The following is a 21,147-nucleotide window of genomic DNA, read 5'->3' on the forward strand; positions in this document are numbered from 1 at the left end:
GCAGAACTAAAAAATTCTATAATCTATAAACTTCCTTAAAAATAAAGGAGAAATTAAGGCAATCCGGATGAACAAAAGCCTGTCCCCTCAAAATATTAAAGGGCTTTCAGGTTAAATCAAAGGACATTAAAGAGTAGTTCAAACCCACCCAAAGAAAAATAAAGTACAAAGGTAAGTACAAAGGCACAGAGTTGTGTTTGCAACTCTGTCTGAAGAGAGAGTGCACAAATCAGTTAGTGCGAAACTATATTGATGGGTTCCACCCATGCAGTTCAATAATAAAGAAGGAAGAAGAGAACAAGAGTACCTGGGGACAGAGGCTTTGGTTTAACCTACTAAGCATCTCAACTAGATGCCATTGTCCCCAGGACAATCCCTGAAAGCTTTCTTAGGAAAATGACTGGAAAAATGCTTATTCTTCCTAAGTGGGAAATATCTCAAAGAACAAAGTATAAATAGATGGAAAAACAAACTGGGTAACAAGAAACCATCAAACCAAAATGAAAGCATTAATATAGAGGATTTGGTGTTCATGCCCTGGAGTAGGAAATTCTTGAAACAGAGAAGGAACTACACATAAAAAAATGTAAAACAAAAATCAGACTATGTTGTACTTTCATTTCTGTTGCTGTGACAAAATACCCTGAAAAAAGTAAAAGCAATTATGGAGAGAAAAGGGTTTATTTCAGTTTGCACTTCTAGGTTTCAGTCAAGACGTAACTTCAAACAGCTACTCATATGACATTCACAATCAAGCTCACTTGCCTGCTGCTAAGCTCAATTTCAGGACCCTTGCCTCGGGAATGGTGCCGCCACATCAGTTAACAACTACAGTGAGACAGTCCCTCGCCAGGCATGCTCACAAGCCAACCTAATGTACACAACCCTTCATTGAGACTGTCTTCCCAGAAGACTACAGGTTGTGTAGGTGACAATTAACGCCAGCCATCACAGACTGCATACAAATTAATCTCTATATGAAAACTTAAATACAAGCATCAACTGGGAAAAGGTATTTACAACACATAAAACAAAGGAAAGCAGCAATACTTTAAGTAACACTGTAACTTATAAACAAGTGGAAAAAAAAACAATAGAGAAGCAATTATACTCTAGGAACACACCAGCAGAATGTTCAACTTCACTACTAGCAAGAGACAAGAAACAATTAGAAGCTGCCTTTATCAAAGATGAGTAAAACCACTTTAATCTGTAATATTAAAGGTTGATGTGGGCTGGGGAGAAAATGAATACATTTATTTCTGGAAGTGAATGTGAATAACAGTCATTGTGGAAGGCAATGTGAAAAGAAGTATATCTAGTAAAAACGTACACATACTATGTTTTATGAATTCTATGTATACATTAACACACTGAGTTAAAAGAACTGTCTGAAGTGACAGAAATGTTCTAGATCTGAACTGTGCAACATGGCAGCTTCGTAAGCTTTCTTGTTCCCTCTGGGTTTTGTGGTGTTTTTGTTTGGGGGTATGTTTTTTGGTTGATTTTTTTTTTCTTTTTCATTTTTGGCTTTTGCTTTGTGGCTGAGACAGGGTCTCTCACTATGTACCCTAGATAGCCTGGAATTCACTACGCAGAACAGGTAAGCCTGAAGCTAGCATTAATCCTCCTGCCTCTGTCTCCCAAGTGCTGGGATTGTAGCACGCAAGCACCACTGGGCCTGGCTTCATACCATGGAGTTTTCTGTGAGTTCATTACAATAAAGTGATTTCATAAATTAATAAAAAAATGCAAGGTAGTGGACCAACATCTACCAATGGAAGAATCTTTAAAATGCATTATATGGTAAATTACAGGTACACACACAATTTACTTTAGTAACTAGACTTGTGGTTTTCGGATACCTGTTTTTTAATATGGGTAAATATTACATAAAGCAGATGAGCTCCAGAAGTCTGGAGAGATCCATACCAATATGATAACGTGCATAACAACTCTGAAAGGCACTGGGACGGAGGGCTATGGAGAAGTACAAGGGAAGGTCTAGGAAGATATTTATTAAGTATCTAGATATGATACTTTTGTAACTTTAAAATTACTAATTTTCTAAAGTATTTAACAACAGAAGCATGCAAAAAAGAAAAAGAAAAAAAAAGGGGGGGGGGACTTGCAAGGATATCTCCCCCCTAGTCTGAAGACTAAACTCAAGCCTCAGAACTGGGTAGACAGAGAGAACCAAATCTCCCAAGCTGTTCTCTGACCTACACACACACACACACACACACACACACACACACACACGCACACACACACACACGCACACACACATACCCCAAATCAATGTCAAAAAAAATGAAGAAACAAATAGTTCTAACCATCATACCAGAGCCATGAGAATGTCCATGACCTCCATGATTGAACACAAATATTCCTACTAGGTTTACCACAAATCCGAGGATTGAGACAAGCAGCAGCCTCTCATGGTGCACATCTGGAGGAGCCAATGCTCTCTAGAAAACACACAATACAAAGAGATGGCGTTGATAGAACTCCTGATTGCAACTGGTGGCAATAGAATGCAATATAAAAATTTTTAGTCATTTTTTGAAGGAAAAGTGTTCAAAACTACCTGCCCAAAGTTGAGACAGCTGAAGCTAGTATTCACATATTGCAGACAAAGTAACAATTCCTGTTTCTAAATAAATGTAAGTATGTGCAATGACATTTTGTTCCAAACTTGTTCCTCCTGCTCTCTGTAAGTTTACTAATCTTCACATTTTCCTTCTACTCTTAGAAAATGTACACCAAGTATTAAATGCTCACCAGCAAAACTCACAGATTCTAGATATTTTAAGACAATTGCTAAAGGACTTCATTACCCAGACTGCACCTCTACTTCTCTGTGGCAACACTTCATACATTTTACTGTTTTCCATCAAGATACTTCACACATATGTAACTTTTTCTACTATTTCATAAATCCTCTCTTACATGCATAATATTTTCTCTAATCCAAGACAAACCTCAATAAATGATAGTTGAAAAGATCTCTATTACATCTTTAAAACATTTTCATTAAAAACCATCATTTCCTGACTCTAATGATTATGTACTATACCTCAACTCCTTCTGAGAAAATAAAGAAAGCAGTGAAGATCAGAAACAGCCCATTGACAAAGCCAGCCAGAACTTCCGCTCTAACATACCTAAAGAAGAGCAAGGCAAACAGAGAATTATATTTCTTAAACTCCAAAGGAATGTACATGTTTCAGAGACTGTAAACCATATTACATGATTTTTAAGTGCTAGTAAAGTCTTCATATTTACAGGATACATTTCATATAATACTGTAAAACGGATGAGGAAATTAATTGATATGAATTACATTTAACAGCGAATGCCATAAAACACACACTTAGAGGCAAAAGACTTCCTGATAGTAAGTGGGCTGAGAAAGCTGCAGAAATGGGAATCTGAAGCTGCCACTGTCAAAAGGATAAGACCAGGCAAGTAGACATAGAAGGAGGGTCCAAACAAAGGAAGAGAAAATGTCTAGGAAATTGGGTTTTTACTGTAGTTATTTCTCCTTTCCTACCCTATTCTGCTTTGTACCTTATGGCATGAAATCTTCAGAAAATGGAGCTATGATCTCATATAAAGTTAAAGTATCCCTGCGTTATGTCAGAGACAACTTGAGATTTATGTTTGTTATCTTTTTCTAAACTAATATATTCAGCCTAAACTTTTAACTATTTATTTTTAGAATTAACTCTATCTTCACATCATTCTATGAAACCACTTTTCAATGCCCATACCTTGTCTCTGGGCTTCCAAAGTCTTCTGCTTCCTACTTAGGTGAAGAACGGGGGAAAAAGCTCATTTTCTACAACACATGTTTGACCTAAAGCCATGGAAATAACTGTAACTCAAAGTGTGTCCACGGCACCTTGTCCTTCATCAACATTGCAAAGCATCAAAACTGTTCCTTCAGACACTATGTGATGGCATGCACCTGCAAACCCAGCACACAGGCTGGGCCAGGAGGATTATAGTTCTAGGCCAAGTCAGACGATATAAGGAGCCTGTCTTTAAGAAAAAATGCTTTTGCTAGCTTTGTACATCAACTTCTAAACATATTTTTTGTTATAAAAACATTTTTTAAATAAATAGAAAATTTTCTTTTCTGGTTACGTAGAGGACCTCTCAGGATGCCCTGAAACTCACTATGGAGCTTCTGAGGGCTTGAAATTATTTCCAAGTTCAGGGGGTACAGACATGTGCGACCATGCCAGGCTGAACAAACTCTTTACAGGTCCTCTATTTAGTTATGTTTGAATTCATCCTATCAAGTAGATCTAACATAATATGAATTTTACAATCCATTTTCAAATATATATATTTCAAATATATATATATGTAAATTAAATTCATGTATTACTTGTCTAAGCATGTACATTTTGGAGAAAAGTTTACTAAATTCAAGTAACACACAGCCAGTTTTCTATAACTTTTTTTTTTTTTTTTTTTGGTTTTTCGAGACAGGGTTTCTCTGTGTAGCTTTGCACCTTTCCTGGATCTCATCTGTAGAACAGGCTGGCCTTGAACTCACAGAGATCTGCCTGGCTCTGCCTCCTGAGTGCTGGGATTAAAGGCATGTGCCACCACCGCCCAGCTCAGTTCTCTATAATTTACACTTAAAAGGGATTTAATTACTAAATCAGCAGGACTACTGTCCAAAACAAAGATCATTTTCTTTTAATCTCCCCATCTAGTCCCATAGCTAATGCTGGACAGAAAGCCTTTACCTTAGCTCACTGAATTTCAAGATTAAGGGCAAGACATTTTTTTAAGCATCTTTTGGTTCCTAATTTCTAGCTCAGAAGATGTTTCATGCATTCTGATAAACTGCTGGATTAGTTTGGCATATTACTGGCCCCGGTTTAAAACGAAGAAAAGAAGGAAAACTAGACAAATGATCACAGATGATTATGTTCACCTGAACAGAGTGAGTCTTAGAGTTCAAACATGTCATTTGTGAAAGCAGAACTGCCTGCGCAAATCTCATGTGCCAATTAGCCAAGGCAAGAGGAGGGTCAAGAGCAAGTACAAACTGAGAAGGTGTGGAGGAAAGAGGCCGAGAGGGGGTGGGGAGAGAGCAGGGAAACAGGGAGAGTCGAGGGATGACAGGCATGAGGGTATGAGGATGTAAGCAAAAGTGAGCAAGAGACAGGGTGGGGGAGGACAGGGGAGTCAGGAGATGAGCAAGAGGAAAGAGGAAGTGCAGCTGAAGAGCAGGTGTGAGGAAGCACAAGATGAAGCAGGGATAAAGGAGGAAGGAGTTAGCATGCACAAGAGAGGTGGAAAAGGGTGTTAGTCCTCATCTCTGCTTACACATGAACAGAATTATACTAGGAAATGGTCTATGAGCTCAAAACAGGAAACATCAGAAGCTTGAATCAAATAATGAAAACTCCATGGCTTCCCCAGTCAGTGGGGGCAGGAAGCCAATTCTGCCTCTAATCTGGTTCATCAAAGGTCTGTGCATAGTATGTGGCTGAGTGTACAAATCAGGGGGAGACAGAAATCACCATGCATAAGAGCAAAGCTAAAAAGATGAATAAGACCGTGTTACGAAGTAATTTTAAATAAATGACAGCAAAGTATCTCTTCAATTAAAAAAAAAAAAGAAAGGAAGAAAGAAAGAAAAGAAATATGATCAGTTTCACATGATTTTTTTTTTTTTCAAAAAACAGGCTGAGAAAATACTTATATAGCAACAATATATCTCCTAAATTCTTTTGGTAAAACTAAGGGCTTATCCACCAAACAAAGGATTCTGTATACAAATAAAGTTACATTATAGATTCAGACCATATAATTTTAAAAACTGATTTCTATTATTTTGAGATTGGAATATAATTACATCACTTCCCCATCTCTTTCCTTCCTCCATATACTTTTAAAGCAGACACATCTAATCCAGGAAGTGAAAGGGTCACCCTGAGGGAGGTGAAGAAGAAGGACTAAGAGGCCTGAGGGGTTCAAGTACTCAAACCACACAAGTAAATTCAACTTGTAAAAGCTCATGGCCTTAAGAGCTGTACATTTTTCTGTATATCTTGTAGTTCGAGAAAAGCATTTTAAAGTCTTACCCATAAGAGAAAGCATCATTATCTCTCCACTTTGATATAACAGAAGCTGCCAATCCGGCCAATATAGCAGTACTGTCAAAAAACATGTGGAAAGAGTCGGAGATCAAGCCTAGGCTGAAAAGAACAAATATAACGGTACATTATAATACAAAACAAACAGTAATGCACTCTCCCTAAAAACTAAGGTTCACCTGGAACTACCTTCTAAGGTAGCATTGAAACATGACACACAGAACGACCCTGTTAACTAAAAGCCTAGTGCTGCTAAGAATGGTTAAAAACAAAACAAAAACAGCCATGTGCTGCAGCAGGACAGAAGTTGCTCACTGGTCACAAATGAAGGTCAACTGCTGTTAAGATAAGAAGGGTAGAAAAAACACTGCCGCTGGGGGAGAGGCTCTTATCCAGAGGCCAAGAAGTCTGCTATCATTATTATGTTCAAGATTTATTTGTTTTATGTGTATGAGTGCCTGCCTGCATGTATGTATATATGTGTACCACATGTGTGCCTGATGCCCAAAGGCCAGAAGAGAGTGTCGGATGCCTAGATCTGGAGTTATAGACAGCTCTGAGCTGCTGCAGAGATGCTGATAACTGAACCCAGGTCTTCTGCAAGAGCAAGTGCTGTTAACCTCAGAGTCATCTCCTCAGCCCCAAGTCTGTCATCAACTGTCCTGCTCCCAGCTCTTGACTCTCGGGTGTGGAAGGAAGGACAGGAGGAGGAGGAGATGTAGGAACGTGAAGAACACTCTTCCTACGACACTGGTGATGCCTCTCCACACTATGATACAACGAGAAGGTCCTTCCATCAAATGTCAGAACTTTCATATTGTACTTCACAACCTCCAGAACCACGAGTTTAGCAAACCTCCATTCTTTATTTAAAAAGTGATTAAAAAGAGAGAGAAAGAACAAAGGAACGAACTCTGACACTCAGGGTACCAGGACTGCCTGAGTCTACAGCTGCGGCAGAACTCACCACCATGTCTTCACCAAGCCTGTGACATGGCAACAGGGATCTACCAAGATCAGAGAGATCTGGCTGTGGTGAAGGACACTTGCTGCAAGCTGAGCAAAGTTCCAGTATCATTAAGAACCCTCTAGTACTTTAATACTCTAAAGTTTACACTAAACACAGGACAGGAGAAACCACCAGAAAACCGTAACTGTCATTTAGTGAAATTAACCAGCAAAAACAAATCCCCAAACTAATACCTAGACCAACAACTGACCACATCGGCTTCCAAGCCCTACCACAATACCCATCCAGAAGGAAAGCTGCTGGGGAAATACTCGAAAGGACAAAATGAGGAACATTATCAAAGACTCTCTGTTAAGAACTAAAGCAAGCAACAGAACCAGAACCAGAAATGGCCCAAATGTTAGAAGTGTCAGAGAACTTTAAAATAAGTTATGATTAGGAGCTGGAAAGATGGTTCAGCAGTTAAAAACACCAGATTAAGTCTTTAGCACCCTCACAGTGGCTCACAACTGCCTGCAACTCCAGTTCTGGCCTCTGTGGCCACCAGACATGAATGTGGCACACAGACATACATACAGGCAAAACACAAATACAAAAATAATTAATATGTTAAACAATATGGTGTGGAGCATTCATGAAACATTCATGAACAAATGGAGAATTTCTACAGTCAGAAATTTCACATAAAGGAATCAAATGAAGTAGTTGAGGATTTTCCAAAATTCCTGAAAGAAAGGCAATCACAATCCAGGATAATTAGTGAGTACACACAGGTGGGGAGGAGGGCCAGCCAATCACAATCCAGGATAATTAGTGAGTACACACAGGGGAAGGGGACCAGCCAATCACAATCCAGGATAATTAGTGAGTACACACAGGGGAAGGGGGACCAGCCAATCACAATCCAGGATAATTAGTGAGTACACACAGGGGAAGGGAACCAGCCAATCACAATCCAGGATAATTAGTGAGTACACACAGGTGGGGAGGAGGGCCAGCCAATCACAATCCAGGATAATTAGTGAGTATACACAGGGGAAGGGGGACCAGCCAATCACAATCCAGGATAATTAGTGAGTATACACAGGGGAAGGGGGACCAGCCAATCACAATCCAGGATAATCAGTGAGTACACACAGGGGAAGGGGACCAGCCAATCACAATCCAGGATAATTAGTGAGTACACACAGGGGAAGGGAACCAGCCAATCACAATCCAGGATAATTAGTGAGTACACACAGGGGAAGGGGACCAGCCAATCACAATCCAGGATAATTAGTGAGTACACACAGGGGAAGGGAACCAGCCAATCACAATCCAGGATAATTAGTGAGTACACACAGGGGAAGGGAACCAGCCAATCACAATCCAGGATAATTAGTGAGTATACACAGGGGAAGGGGGACCAGCCAATCACAATCCAGGATAATTAGTGAGTATACACAGGGGAAGGGGGACCAGCCAATCACAATCCAGGATAATCAGTGAGTACACACAGGGGAAGGGGACCAGCCAATCACAATCCAGGATAATTAGTGAGTACACATAGGTGGAGAGAAGAACCAGCCAATCACAATCCAGGATAATTAGTGAGTACACACAGGGGAAGGGGACCAGCCAATCATAATCCAGGATAATTAGTGAGTACACACAGGGAAAGGGAACCAGCCAATCACAATCTAGGATAATCAGTGAGTACACACAGGGGAAGGGAACCAGCCAATCACAATCCAGGATAATTAGTGAGTATACACAGGGGAAGGGGGACCAGCCAATCACAATCCAGGATAATCAGTGAGTACACACAGGGGAAGGGGACCAGCCAATCACAATCCAGGATAATTAGTGAGTACACATAGGTGGAGAGAAGAACCAGCCAATCACAATCCAGGATAATTAGTGAGTACACACAGGGGAAGGGGACCAGCCAATCACAATCCAGGATAATTAGTGAGTACACACAGGGAAAGGGAACCAGCCAATCACAATCTAGGATAATCAGTGAGTACACACAGGGGAAGGGGACCAGCCAATCACAATCCAGGATAATTAGTGAGTATACACAGGGGAAGGGGACCAGCCAATCACAATCCAGGATAATCAGTGAGTACACACAGGGGAAGGGGGACCAGCCAATCACAATCCAGGATAATTAGTGAGTACACACAGGGGAAGGGGGACCCTCACACTTCACACAGAACACCAAAGAGAAAGGGAAAAGGACAAGGGTCATAGATTTTTCTTACTGAAAATGGTTGAAGTCAGAACATAATATGGCACCATGTTCAAAGAACATAAGGAAGAAGTTTGCTTGCCTCTACTATCTTTAAGGACAACTGAGACTTTTTTTAAAAGGGAAAAATTATCAAAACCAAAAGTTTATTCTTTGAAAAGAACAAGGAAATTGGCAACCTTTATATCAACTGATCTATGGAAAAGATATAAGCACCAGGCGTGAGTCTGTAATCCCAGAACTCAGAAGCTGAGGGAGCAGTTGAAGGCAGCTGGGCTACATGGGAGTCTTTGTCAAAAACAAAACAAACAAACAAACAAAAAACAAAAGAACAATGACAAAAAAACATTCCTGCTACTAAAAGTCAGGAATAAAGAGGGATACCATTGACTGGAAAGTACTGAAAGGAATACTAAGGAAAGATTATGAACCGTATGTCAATAAGCTATCTAAAAACAAGTACCAAGAGGCAACCACTCTCACAAAGCTCTCTGCAAATTGATAACCTGAAGCCTATGGTGAGAAAATTGACTTGGCTGTTTTGAAATTTCCAGCAACAAACACCTCCAATGATACGTCCAATGCTGATTCACTAGCTAATTCTCAAGCACTCAAAACATAATTAATACAGATCTTCCACAAACACTTGGGGAAAAACAGAAGAGAATACCTCCCTAGGATAAGACCAGTGTTACCTTAAGACTAAAGTCAGATGAACTTTATGAGAAAGAAACTCTGTAGCAGTATTTCTTATAAAAATGAATCCAAAATCCTTCAACAAGACACTGGCAATCAGACCAAGTGTCCGTTCAAGAGTAAACATACCACTTCAAGAGTAAACATACCCTGACCAACTGTGACTAAATCCAAAAATGCAAGTATGGTTTACCATATCAAAATCAATCATTGTAATCATACTAATAAAGGACAAAAAATTCCAACAGATGAAAAACAATGCATAGAATATAACATCCCTGGTAATAAAACACAATAAATTTAAAATACAAGGAATTTCCTCGACCTTATGCATGGTAGCTACAAAAATATGTAGCTGATATCATATGTAAATGGTGAAATTAATTGACTAATTAGTTAATAGTGAAAGGCTGTTTTCCCTCAAAGATCAGGAACATGACAATTATGTCCCTTTTTATTGGTTCTACTTACGATTGTCCTGGAGAATCTAAACAGGACAATAAGGTAGGAAATGAAATCAAAGCTCCTCAGACAAGGGAAGAAGTAAGATTACATATATTTATAGATGCTGTTACATATAGAAAATCTTAAAGAATACCCCAAATCCCTGTTTGAATTAATAAATTAACTCAGTAATCTTGCAGGATAAAAATAAGTATCAAAATAATTTGCATTCCTACATGGTAACAAAGAACAAAAGTAAATTAAAATTTTTCCATTTGCAATAGTACTCAAAAGGAAAATTAACATTTTAAAAGATAGATTTAACAAATTACAAAACTTATACTCCGAAAACTACAAAATACTGAAGAAATTACAGATGGCCTAAATGAGTGGGAAGACTTGGAGGTTTATAACTAATGCTTGAGACTGAACCCAGGCTTCAGACACACTAAATAGATGCCCTCCCACTGAGCTGCACCCACACCCATAAAGCAGTGCTCCGTGGCCTTCATTTTAGAACTAAGCGAAGCTTCGTGGATGTGAGTCGTCTTTGCTCACGGCCCGTGCTGGTCCCGGCACCATTTCAATTTCAGCTCATGTGACGCATGCGCAAGGAACCAGAGGACGTACTTCCCCAAGGGAGCTCTGTTTTCAATTCATTCCCTATCAAGAAAGTGTCACACTCATCTTAAAATTCACATTACAAGAAGCATGGAACTGGAGAAACGGCTCAGTAGTTAAAAGCATTTGTTGCTTTCTCAGTTCCCAGCACCCACACGGTGGTTCATAACCACCCATAACTCAAGTTCTAGGGGATCTGACACCCTCTTTTGACCTCCACCAGGCATGCACATACACACATGCAGGCAAAACACTCCTATACATAAAATAAATAAACCTAAAAATGTTTAATTCCTATAAAAAAGCAGTGGTTCTCTATAAAGCAATAATATTCTTGAAGAAGAGGGGCAAAGATAGAGGATATTTCTCGATTTCAAGAGATGCATTGATCAAAACAGTGCGTGCTGACATTAAGACAAACAGAGATCAACTGAACCAAATCTAAGGTCCAGAAATAAACCACTACATAAACAGGAGACCGATACATCTACACTTCAACCCAGAGCTTACCGCAGGCCTCACCCAAGGGTGCTCTGTCACCTTGTAGGGGAGTGGCTGTCACCTCACAAGAGCTCCTCCCACAGCAGCAGGTACGGTGTGGCTCATGAGAACCACCAGAGCTCTGTCCCAATCCCAAACTCCCTGCTGACTCGCCCTTGGTGAAAGTAGTCCCATCTTGCCTGGGGAACTGGGTCTCATCCACCACCTCTCACTTTCACCTCGAGTTTTAACTCTTTACTATCCAACTCTTCCCCTGAGTTCCAAGGTTCTGGATCCCAGGAGAGCTCTTTAACATAAACCTGGGCTGTACTCTCCTTACCTTTAGTCCCCAGAGCCATATGAAGTAGCAAGCCAACACTTCAACTTCATCCTTTTTAACCTCTTTCCTTTCCAAATCAGAGATTAACCCAGAAGGGCTTAGCCTCAGGCCCCTTTTCTGTTATAATTATCTCCTCCTTTATCCAAGCAAGTTTCCTCTGGGCAGCCAACTTGGCCTCAGCTACACATCTCATTAAGTGAACGGGACATCGTGATTGCTACTACAGCAATGAGGTGCACCAGTCCTCACACAGTATGATGTATGTACGTACCTATCTGTCTACACATTTAGTAAAACACTGTCATGGGCTGTCTCTCTCCTCAGAATGTGACTTTGTTTAGAGATAAGTGCAGATTTACTTGGGTAGGAGGAGATCATAAATGGATCCTGACAGGTATTCTTATTTAAAAGGCCCAGAAATTTGGAGGAAGACACATCACAGGACACCAAGAGATGGTAAGACAGAGATGTAGGGGATGCTTCTACAAGCCAAGGGACTGTCAAAGATGACCAGCAAAGCACCTGAAGTTACGACAGTGGGATCAAGCAGGTTCTCCCCAAATCCCTATGGACACCCGGAAGTCAGATTTATACCTCCCAACCATGGGACAAGAAACTTCTGATGTGCCAGCTACTTAATTTGTAGTACTTTTACAGGAACCCCAGCAAACTTCCCCCCCCCACACAAATTTGTTTTTTATACATTCAATGGATATAAAACATTGCCCTAAGGGAAATACAAAACAGTAAGTCCTATTGATTGTAGCAATCAAGTTCTTTTTAATACTTATTTACTTATATTTATTTTCATAGTGCTGGGGAATCTACCAATGCATTATATTCCCAGGCAGTTTTAGCATTGAATAAAATGTAACCGAACTTGAAAAACTGCTTCCTCTTCTGAACTGGAAAAGCACCATGTTCTCTTCCAGCAGATGATATGAAGCCTTTTCCCTGAACCTAGGATCATGATATGAAAGTTACTTAGCTACAGATAAGTAGATAAACTCACATGAAAAGCCTCTAGTTCACATTCACTGTGAAAATACTGAATTTTGCTATTCATCTTCAGTGCGAGCAAGTGTTACTCGATATGAATTATTATCTGGACTGTATAGCACAAAATTCTTTGAAATGTAAAGGTAGAGGCTGGCGAGATGATTCAAGATAGAAAGGCACCTGACACCAAATCTGAAGACCTGTGTTCAAGGCCCAGGACCCACATGGTAGAAAGACAGCTCCAATTCTCACAGGGTATCCACTGGTCTCCATATGTGCACCAAGATGCGCGCGCGCACACACACACGCGCGCACACACACACACACACACACACACACACACGCACACACACACACACACACACACACACACTGGAAAAATAAAATGTAATAAAAACTTTTGAAAAATAAAAAGTAAATAAAACATAAAGGCAGCATAGATATTACCTAAAATTATGGATTTGCACAACAAAATGTGCTAAGGAAAAACTATTTCATACAATCAGCATACTTGTTTTAGGTTCCTCTTTAAACACTAATTTCTTTTAAAAAGTGTTACGATATATTTTTCTGTGACTAGTTCTAAAGACACTTGAATGAGGGAGATTTCCTGTGGTATAAAGGAGAAATCTTCACACTGAGTAAAACAGAATGTGAACAGAACTCCACAACAGAAGAAACACCTGAAGCCAAGCATGGCTCACACCTGTAGTCTCAACATTCAAGAGCCTGAGGCGAGAGTAACCCCATGAGTCCAGCCTGGGCTACCTAATGAATACTAAGGCTATCCTAGGCTACAGTGTAAGATCCTGTCCACAAAGAACAGAAAACAAAGGAAGGAGTAAGGGGAGGAGGGAGAGGGGAGAGGGGAAGAGGGAGTGGCGGGAGGGAGGGAGGGAGGGAGGGGAGGAGGGAAGGGAAGGAAAGAAATTCTTGAGAAGGACTTTGTCTAACACTAGGAGTGGTAGCATGTATCTGTAATTCTGGCACAGGGGAGTTTAAGATCAGCTTTTAAAAAAGAAAAAAAATTATGTTTAAGGTTCACTCATAAAAACAAAGGCAGGAAGAAATAGCTATCAATTCTAAGAGATGTATGATCTTCCCACGTCAGCCAAACACTGTGGGTCGTATTTAGAGTCTTCTCTGTATAATGTGATGTGAGAAGACTGTATGAAACAAGGAAGGACACACGAGCACTGACAACTGTTAAGGGCGGCTCTTGTCTTTTAAGGAGTCAGCCCTAAGCAGTTAGGAAAGACTGGGTCTTCTATCTCTTTACGTCGATCCAGCACTGGGACATGCCAACAAAACGGGTGAAACAGGCTGGAGTGGTAAAGACGGGTGAGGCGTGCATGGCGTCCATTACACTATTTACACATGCTTAAGATTTTCCATCTAAAACGTTTCTTAAAGGTCAACTGGGAACTGAGCTAACAGTGTACTCATGGTGGTTGTTAAACATTACTTCACAATTGAAGACAAGGGATCATCATAATTCACAAACCCCTGTCCAGCTGATTTCTATAATGTGGACTAAGAGGGCTAAGTGTATATTTACTATCAAGAAATTAGAAAATTAGGTTGGGGATGAATCAGTCTCAAAAACCAAGAAGGAAAGTGATCTAGGATGCTACTGAATTCAACTTTTGCCCTTCACAGGTCCCCTGACACACACATGCATGCACACACACATAATCCACACAAACACACCTAAAAAGCACCAAAAGAAAGTTGTTAGGATCACGACATGAGTAAAGTTAATAAACTAATGAACTGTAGTTAAATAACATACAACTCCATGCCACTCTATGATCCTTAATGGTCATCAAAACGAAGCACTCATCTGAGTTTTTAAGATGAAAACCAAAAGAACAAGAAGGCAAAGGGCCCCACCACAGCTGATGAGCTGTCATACAAAAAGGGAAAGCTTGATATAAGACAAAAACATTATCAAATTTTAATATGTAGAAAAATACGTGATTAATGAATGAGAGCACTTTTCACCAAGGAATTACTAAACAAACATCTTCTACACACATAAAAACGGGGACAAATAACCCCCCAATACAGCCGTTAGCATTTCTAGAACAAGTATTTATCAAAACAGAAACATCAACCTTTACAGTCTGTTTTATGAGCTTCTTCAGTGTCTAAACCAGTGGTTTTCAACCTTCCTGATGCTGCGACCCTTTAATACAGTCCCTCATGTTGTGGGGACACCAACCATAAGATTATTTTGTTGCTACTTCATAACTGTAATTTTGCTGCTGTTATGAACTGTAATGCAAATATTTTGGAAATAAAGGATTGCCAAAGGGGTTGTGACCCACAGGTTGAGAACCACTTGTCTCAGTGAAACTATTTTCAATAGTTTCAGTGTATGGTACAATTGAAATTCAGTTTTTAAAGAGATGGTGAAGTAAATGTGTAGCAGAAGAGCATGAAAACACATAAAGCCAAACAGTGGTATACTAGAATATATGGGGGTGGGAATCACCATGCAACTCAGATAAAACGTGCTGGAGGCCTTGCTGGAACTTTGGAAAGAAGAAACAAAAACCCTACACCTCAACTTTCTGTGTTGAATAGGTTCATCTCTTTCTTCAGTACACATGCCCTTTCTTCCTCAGTAACAAAGCCTTGGCTTGTATCAACCTACACGGTTTCATAGGATAAACCACACTGCTTCTAGGTATGACCATGTGATGAAAGTATGAGGGAAAGCATTATGTGTTAGCATCCAGATAAGTCTTAAAAGACTACATACAATTGTGCCTCGCTCTCCCTATGCTCCAGGCATTCTGACACGAGGGAGAGGTGGAACTCTGTCAACCATCCTGGGAAGAAGGTACTGTCTGTTTAAACAATTCTTGGCTTTGCTTTTTTCTGTAACTTGGAAAAAAATATTCTTAATGATACAAAACTGCATTCTTTTATTGAGATTATGTAGTTACTCAAAAATAAATGAGTGAAAATTAACAGGGCCTGCACAGGTCTGCACCAGGTCCTTTGCGTATGTATTACATCTTTCAGCTTAATGTTTTTATGGGATTCCTGAATGCATGAATGAGTGGGTCTCTGCTTCTTGTACCTTCTCTTGGGCTCTTTTCCTTCTATTTGTTTGTTTTGTCCAATTCCAATGTGTGGGTTTTGTTTTATCTTATATTTTACTTTATTTCATTATTATCCCTTAGAAGCCCATTTGTTTTCCAATGAGACAGAAAGGGAGTGGATCTGGATGGGAGGGGAGGCAGGGAGGAGCTGAGAAGAGTAGAGGGAGGGGAAACCATGATCAGGATATATTATGTAAGAAAAAAAAATCTATTTTCAATAACAGGAAGAAGAAAAAAAAAGAAAAGAAAATTCCAGAAAGAAAAGCATTCTCGAAGGAAGTTAGTGCTACACTTTCCTCCCAACTTCTGAGAACCAAAGAAAGGAGCTTAACTTTTGCTTTATAGCGTTTGTTTTGTTTCCCCTGACAGAACAGTCATGAGTACAGACAGATAAATCCATGCATTCAATCACTCCTTCTTTCTTTCCGCAAACACAAAATAAGCTCCTCCTGTGCCAGGTGCCAAGATGCCTGACTAGGCACCATAACACATGGCACGTGTGCTGAGCTTTAAGTAAAGCTACCATGTCATGAAAAGGAAAAGGGGAGTGGACAGGGAGCAGGGAAGCGCACAGAACTGAGCTCTTCATCCACTGAAGACACCGCCTCACCATCAGATACAGTCTATTATAACCAAGCTCTTCCTTGAAAATGGAGCCCTGGAAATAAAATCAGAACAATTTCATATTTGTTACAACTCTATCAAATATATCTTTGCGTTTTTGTGAGGGGAATGTTTGTGAGGGGAGTCTTTCATCCATGGTTTAATCCCCTACATTGGGAAAAATAACTTTTTAATCTTTCATGTTCAACAACCTGAAACTTTTATATATATATATATATATATATATATATATATATATATATATATATGATTCATTTATTTATTTATTATGTATACAGTGCTCTGTCTGCATGTATGCCTGCAGGCCAGATCTCATTATAGATCGTTGTGAGCCACCACGTGGTTGCAGGGAATTGAACTCAGGACCTTGAGAAGAGCAGTCAATGCTCTTAACCTCTGAGCCATCTCTCCAGCCCCCCTGAAACTTATTTTTAAAGAATGAAGTTGAAGATAGAAATGACCAAAACAAAGTGGGTTTAGGTGAGAAACAAGCACAGAGAAAATCCAATCTCATAAAGAAATGATCAATTAAAGAAACTAAAAAATTTGGTGTCCAAACAACACAGGAAGCCAGATTATGAAAACAAAATTAAGTTAAAAACAAACTTCTCTTGTTTTGAAAGTGGCTCTGGCGCTTAGGAATTCAGTATGTAGCTAAAGAGGATCTTTAACTTCTGATCTTACTATCTCCACCTTCAAAATATTGGGATTCTAGGTTTACAGTCGTGTGTGTGTGCGTGCGTGCGTGCATTTGGCAGTGCTGGGGACTGAATCCAGGGCCTACTACATGGTAGGCGAGAACTATATCACTAAGCTATATAAACTATATCACATACCACAATTCCCAACAAATTTCTTTGTTTTGTTTGTTTGTTTGTTTGTTTTTCTTTTTTCAAGACAGGGTTTCTCTGTGTAGCTTTGCGCCTTTCCTGGATCTTGCTCTGTAGACCAGGCTGGCCTTGAACTCACAAAGATTCGCCTGCCTCTGCCTCCCTGAGTGCTGGGATTAAAGGCGTGCGCTACCACCGCCCGGCTCCAACAAATTTCTAAATCCTCCAAGCACCAAATGATTTACGTTTCATAGCCACTGACACAAATCGAAATTGGGGAATAAGTAACTATTAAAATGAAACTTGATACGCATGGGTACAGGATAAGTGACTTCAGCAAGGCAGGCAACAAAGGTGCACCACGTCAAGTCTGAAGGATTTAACAACACAATGAGAGAATAAACCACTAGGGTCCAGAAGAACAAGTCCCTTAAGGACAGCAGAAAGTTATGCAGAAGCAGAAGAGCAAATCACCTCAGGACACAGACCAAGTCATGTACCACTAATATTTTCCTTATTCAATGATGTATTAACAAACAGCTTGGGCAATAATGGTTTTAGTACTTAATTGATCTCTACAGATCAGAAAGGAACTATACACCCAACTTTCCATGAAACAGGTGGTTCAGACACTTAAGATAGAAAGCCCTAGAACGAAGCATTCCATGAAGTGATTTATGCCAATGAAAGGTCATAATGAAATATAGTATGTAGCAATATAGTGTAACTAGAAAAATGTGTGATATAAGCTATAATGTAGTCATAGAATAAGCAGCACATATGCCAAAATTATGACATAATTCAGAAAGAGGAAAATATAAAATATATTATAAATAGTATATATCACTGATTAAAGCATTATATTCAAATACAAGTTAAGACTACAGTGCTTTTAGTATTTATGATATATTGAAGGTTATAAACTTTATGAGTCTAAAAAAAATCTGTTATGGGGTATCCTTCAAAATATACACACAATTCTCACGGGAATCAAAATGGTTATTAAATACATCAAGATTTAATATTGTCAGTATGACTTTTGTGCCCCAAGTAATAACAAAACCAATAATCTTAATAATCTACTGCTTACTGAAAGTTTTATTTTATTTGGGGGGATTTTTGTTGTTTTTTTTGTTTTTGCTTTTTAGTCTGAGACAGGGTCTTTAGTCCTGGTTGTCCAGGAACTACATAGACAAGGGTGGCCTCAAACTCACAGAGATCCTCCTGGGTCTGGGTGTGTGTGTGTGTGTGTGTGTGTGTGTGTGTGTGTGTGTGTGTGTGTTTATTTGACAGTACCAGGGACTGGATCCTAGGCCTGTCTAACAGTAGGCAAGAACTATACCACTAAGTCATACCACAATCCCCAACAAATGATCGAAGATGTGCACCAAAGAAGAGATCTTACACCACCCAGTGAAAGAATACCTTTGTTCAAACCCAGCAGAGCTAGAGACCAAAGACTATCATCCTATTCCTCTCTGAAAATGAATTTTAAAAGACAGAGACCAAGTTAGTTTAACAGAAGTAACGAAAACGAAACCATAAATCGCACAGGATAATCTAAGACCCTATATAACTTGCCCTCAAAGATTCTGGGAGATTTATATCCCCCATCCTTTATTAGATTCTTTTTCTTTAACATTTTTAAAAATTTTTATCTGTGTGTGTCTGCCACGTGTGTGGGGGTGCCTGTGGGGTCCAGAAGAGGGTGTCAGATCCCTTGAAGCAGGACTTACAGACACTTGTGAGCATCCAGATACGGTGCTGAGAACTAAACTCTGATCCTCTGCAAGAGCAGCAAGCACTCTTCACTCCAGCCCCTCTCTTAGCAGATTCTTTCTTTTTTTTTTTTTTTTTTTTTTTTTTTTGGTTTTTTGAGACAGGGTTTCTCTGTGTAGCTTTGCACCTTTCCTGGATCTCGCTCTGTAGACCAAGCTGGTCTCGAACTCACAAAGATCCGCCTGGCTCTGCCTCCCAGTGCTGGGATTAAAGGCGTGCGCCGCCACCAATGCCCGGCTCTTAGCAGATTCTTAAAAGGGAACAAAATGTGCAGATGGAGCTAGCACACTTGAGAATTGTGCTGATGCTGTTATTTGCAGAGCAACTTCACAAGCCCAGAATTATCCCCTAGTAAATACTTAAATACTAGAGACTTGATTTCCTTAGTCACACTGGACTCTCCTCTACCCAAAGCATGACAGGAGAAAACAAAAATTCAAAGGTGACACCAAAAGCCATCAAATCAAGAGGCACTTTCAGAAAACTGTCCAGGATTTTCTACTGCAGTAAAGACAAGAGGGAAAATAATGAGACAGTTTCACTGTAAAAGAGAATGGCATATGCCTTGTCAAAGGTCTCTTCACAAACCTCTTCAAGAGTCATTCAAAGATAATCATAAATTAAACAGGGACCCTCAGATCTTCCCTCTCAGAATCTTAAGGGTAAAATCCCAAAAACGCCACACCCACAGGAGGTTAGCTAACAGGATCCTCCCAGTTTTCCCCAGGCAAAGCTAAGGCAAGCAGTTGGAGAAGAGATTCATTTTATCTGGGGAAAAAAAAAAAAAAAAAAAAGAAAGGGGGGGGGGGCTGTCAGTCCTGTCTGATGGAGTTGCAGGAAATCAGAGTCTGTTCCTTATGGGCCCTGATCTTAGAAAAGCATCCCTTCCGCACTGATAAGAAAGGTATGAGAGAGCAACTCAGTAGAAGTGGTAGTGGCAAAGGTAAGACCTGAACCTACCTACCTACCGGTGAGGAGCTACGTGGCACTAAGCAAATAGTGGCTAGTTTCCCTCACCCTCTGCTTCCGCCCCAATCATCTTCCCCTTTGGTTACCAGTTGCTCCAGATGCCGTAGAGTAGTTCCACAAAAGCGAAAGAGAGGTTCAGGCACAGGAAGAAAAACAGGTTCCGGGATGTCTTGTCCGACAGGATGGACCTGCGCACGATACAGGTGATCTGAAGCAGGCAGGGGCCAAGGGGGTGCGGGGACCCCGAAGTCGAGTCCCCCTTTCAAAACCCACCCAGTCCACACATGCTCTTTCCACCACAGCAGGGGGGTGACGCTCCCACCCCGGACCTCGGACCATCCTTAGCTCCCGGCTTTTGTCTCCTCCTGCCAGGCAGCCCCCTCCCAGCAGACACAGCACCCCGCACCTAAACCAGCCTGAGATCTTGCCCAACAGATTGAATTTGGGTGGTTTGTATTCATCATCCTTGATGGACAGGGGCAACATCTTCTCCACCCGGCGAAGGGCCGGGGCCTCCGTCCCTCTAGAAGTGACTCGGTATGGTGGCGGCAGTGACAGCGGTGACGCTTCAGACGCGGACCCCCTAGGCGCTTGACCGCGGCGGCGTACCGCCGCGAGACACAGACACAGACACACACCCGGGAACTCGAGGACTTCCGGCCCGGGCCGCGCAACGCGTCCTGGGACGGGAAAGCGGGAGGCGAGGGGGTGGGGGCTCGGGAGGGGGCGGGGCTTACGGAGGAAGGAGGCGGGGCTAAGAGGGCTGCAGAAAGCCCGGGCAGCAAGCCTCGGGGGCATCCCTAGCTGAGCTGGTAAGGGGGGCGGGGGTCCCATCGCCCGAAGTCCCGAAGGAAATCCTCAGCGGCGGCTCTGCCGACGTAGCTGGCTGGGCTCAGGGCCTGCTGTCACCCACCCGGGTCGCCC

General features: G+C 40.9%; 1 protein-coding gene across 1 annotated transcript in view; it reads right to left on the reverse strand.

Moving 5' to 3' along the window:
- The window catches only part of Slc30a7 (solute carrier family 30 member 7), a 73,080-nt gene extending 52,187 nt beyond the window's left edge, over positions 1-20,893 (reverse strand). Inside the window, exons 1-5 of the mRNA XM_059266130.1 lie at positions 20,630-20,893; positions 20,310-20,411; positions 6,114-6,227; positions 3,080-3,167; positions 2,345-2,471 (exon numbers count right to left, since the gene is read on the reverse strand). Of these exons, the coding sequence (XP_059122113.1) occupies positions 2,345-2,471; positions 3,080-3,167; positions 6,114-6,227; positions 20,310-20,411; positions 20,630-20,709 (511 nt within the window). The 5' untranslated portion in view covers positions 20,710-20,893. The remainder of the gene's footprint in view (positions 1-2,344; positions 2,472-3,079; positions 3,168-6,113; positions 6,228-20,309; positions 20,412-20,629) is intronic.
- Positions 20,894-21,147: the final 254 nt, after the last annotated feature.

The sequence above is a fragment of the Peromyscus eremicus genome, chromosome 6, assembly GCF_949786415.1.
Source record: "Peromyscus eremicus chromosome 6, PerEre_H2_v1, whole genome shotgun sequence".
In the NCBI taxonomy this organism is placed as follows: Eukaryota; Metazoa; Chordata; class Mammalia; order Rodentia; family Cricetidae; genus Peromyscus; species Peromyscus eremicus.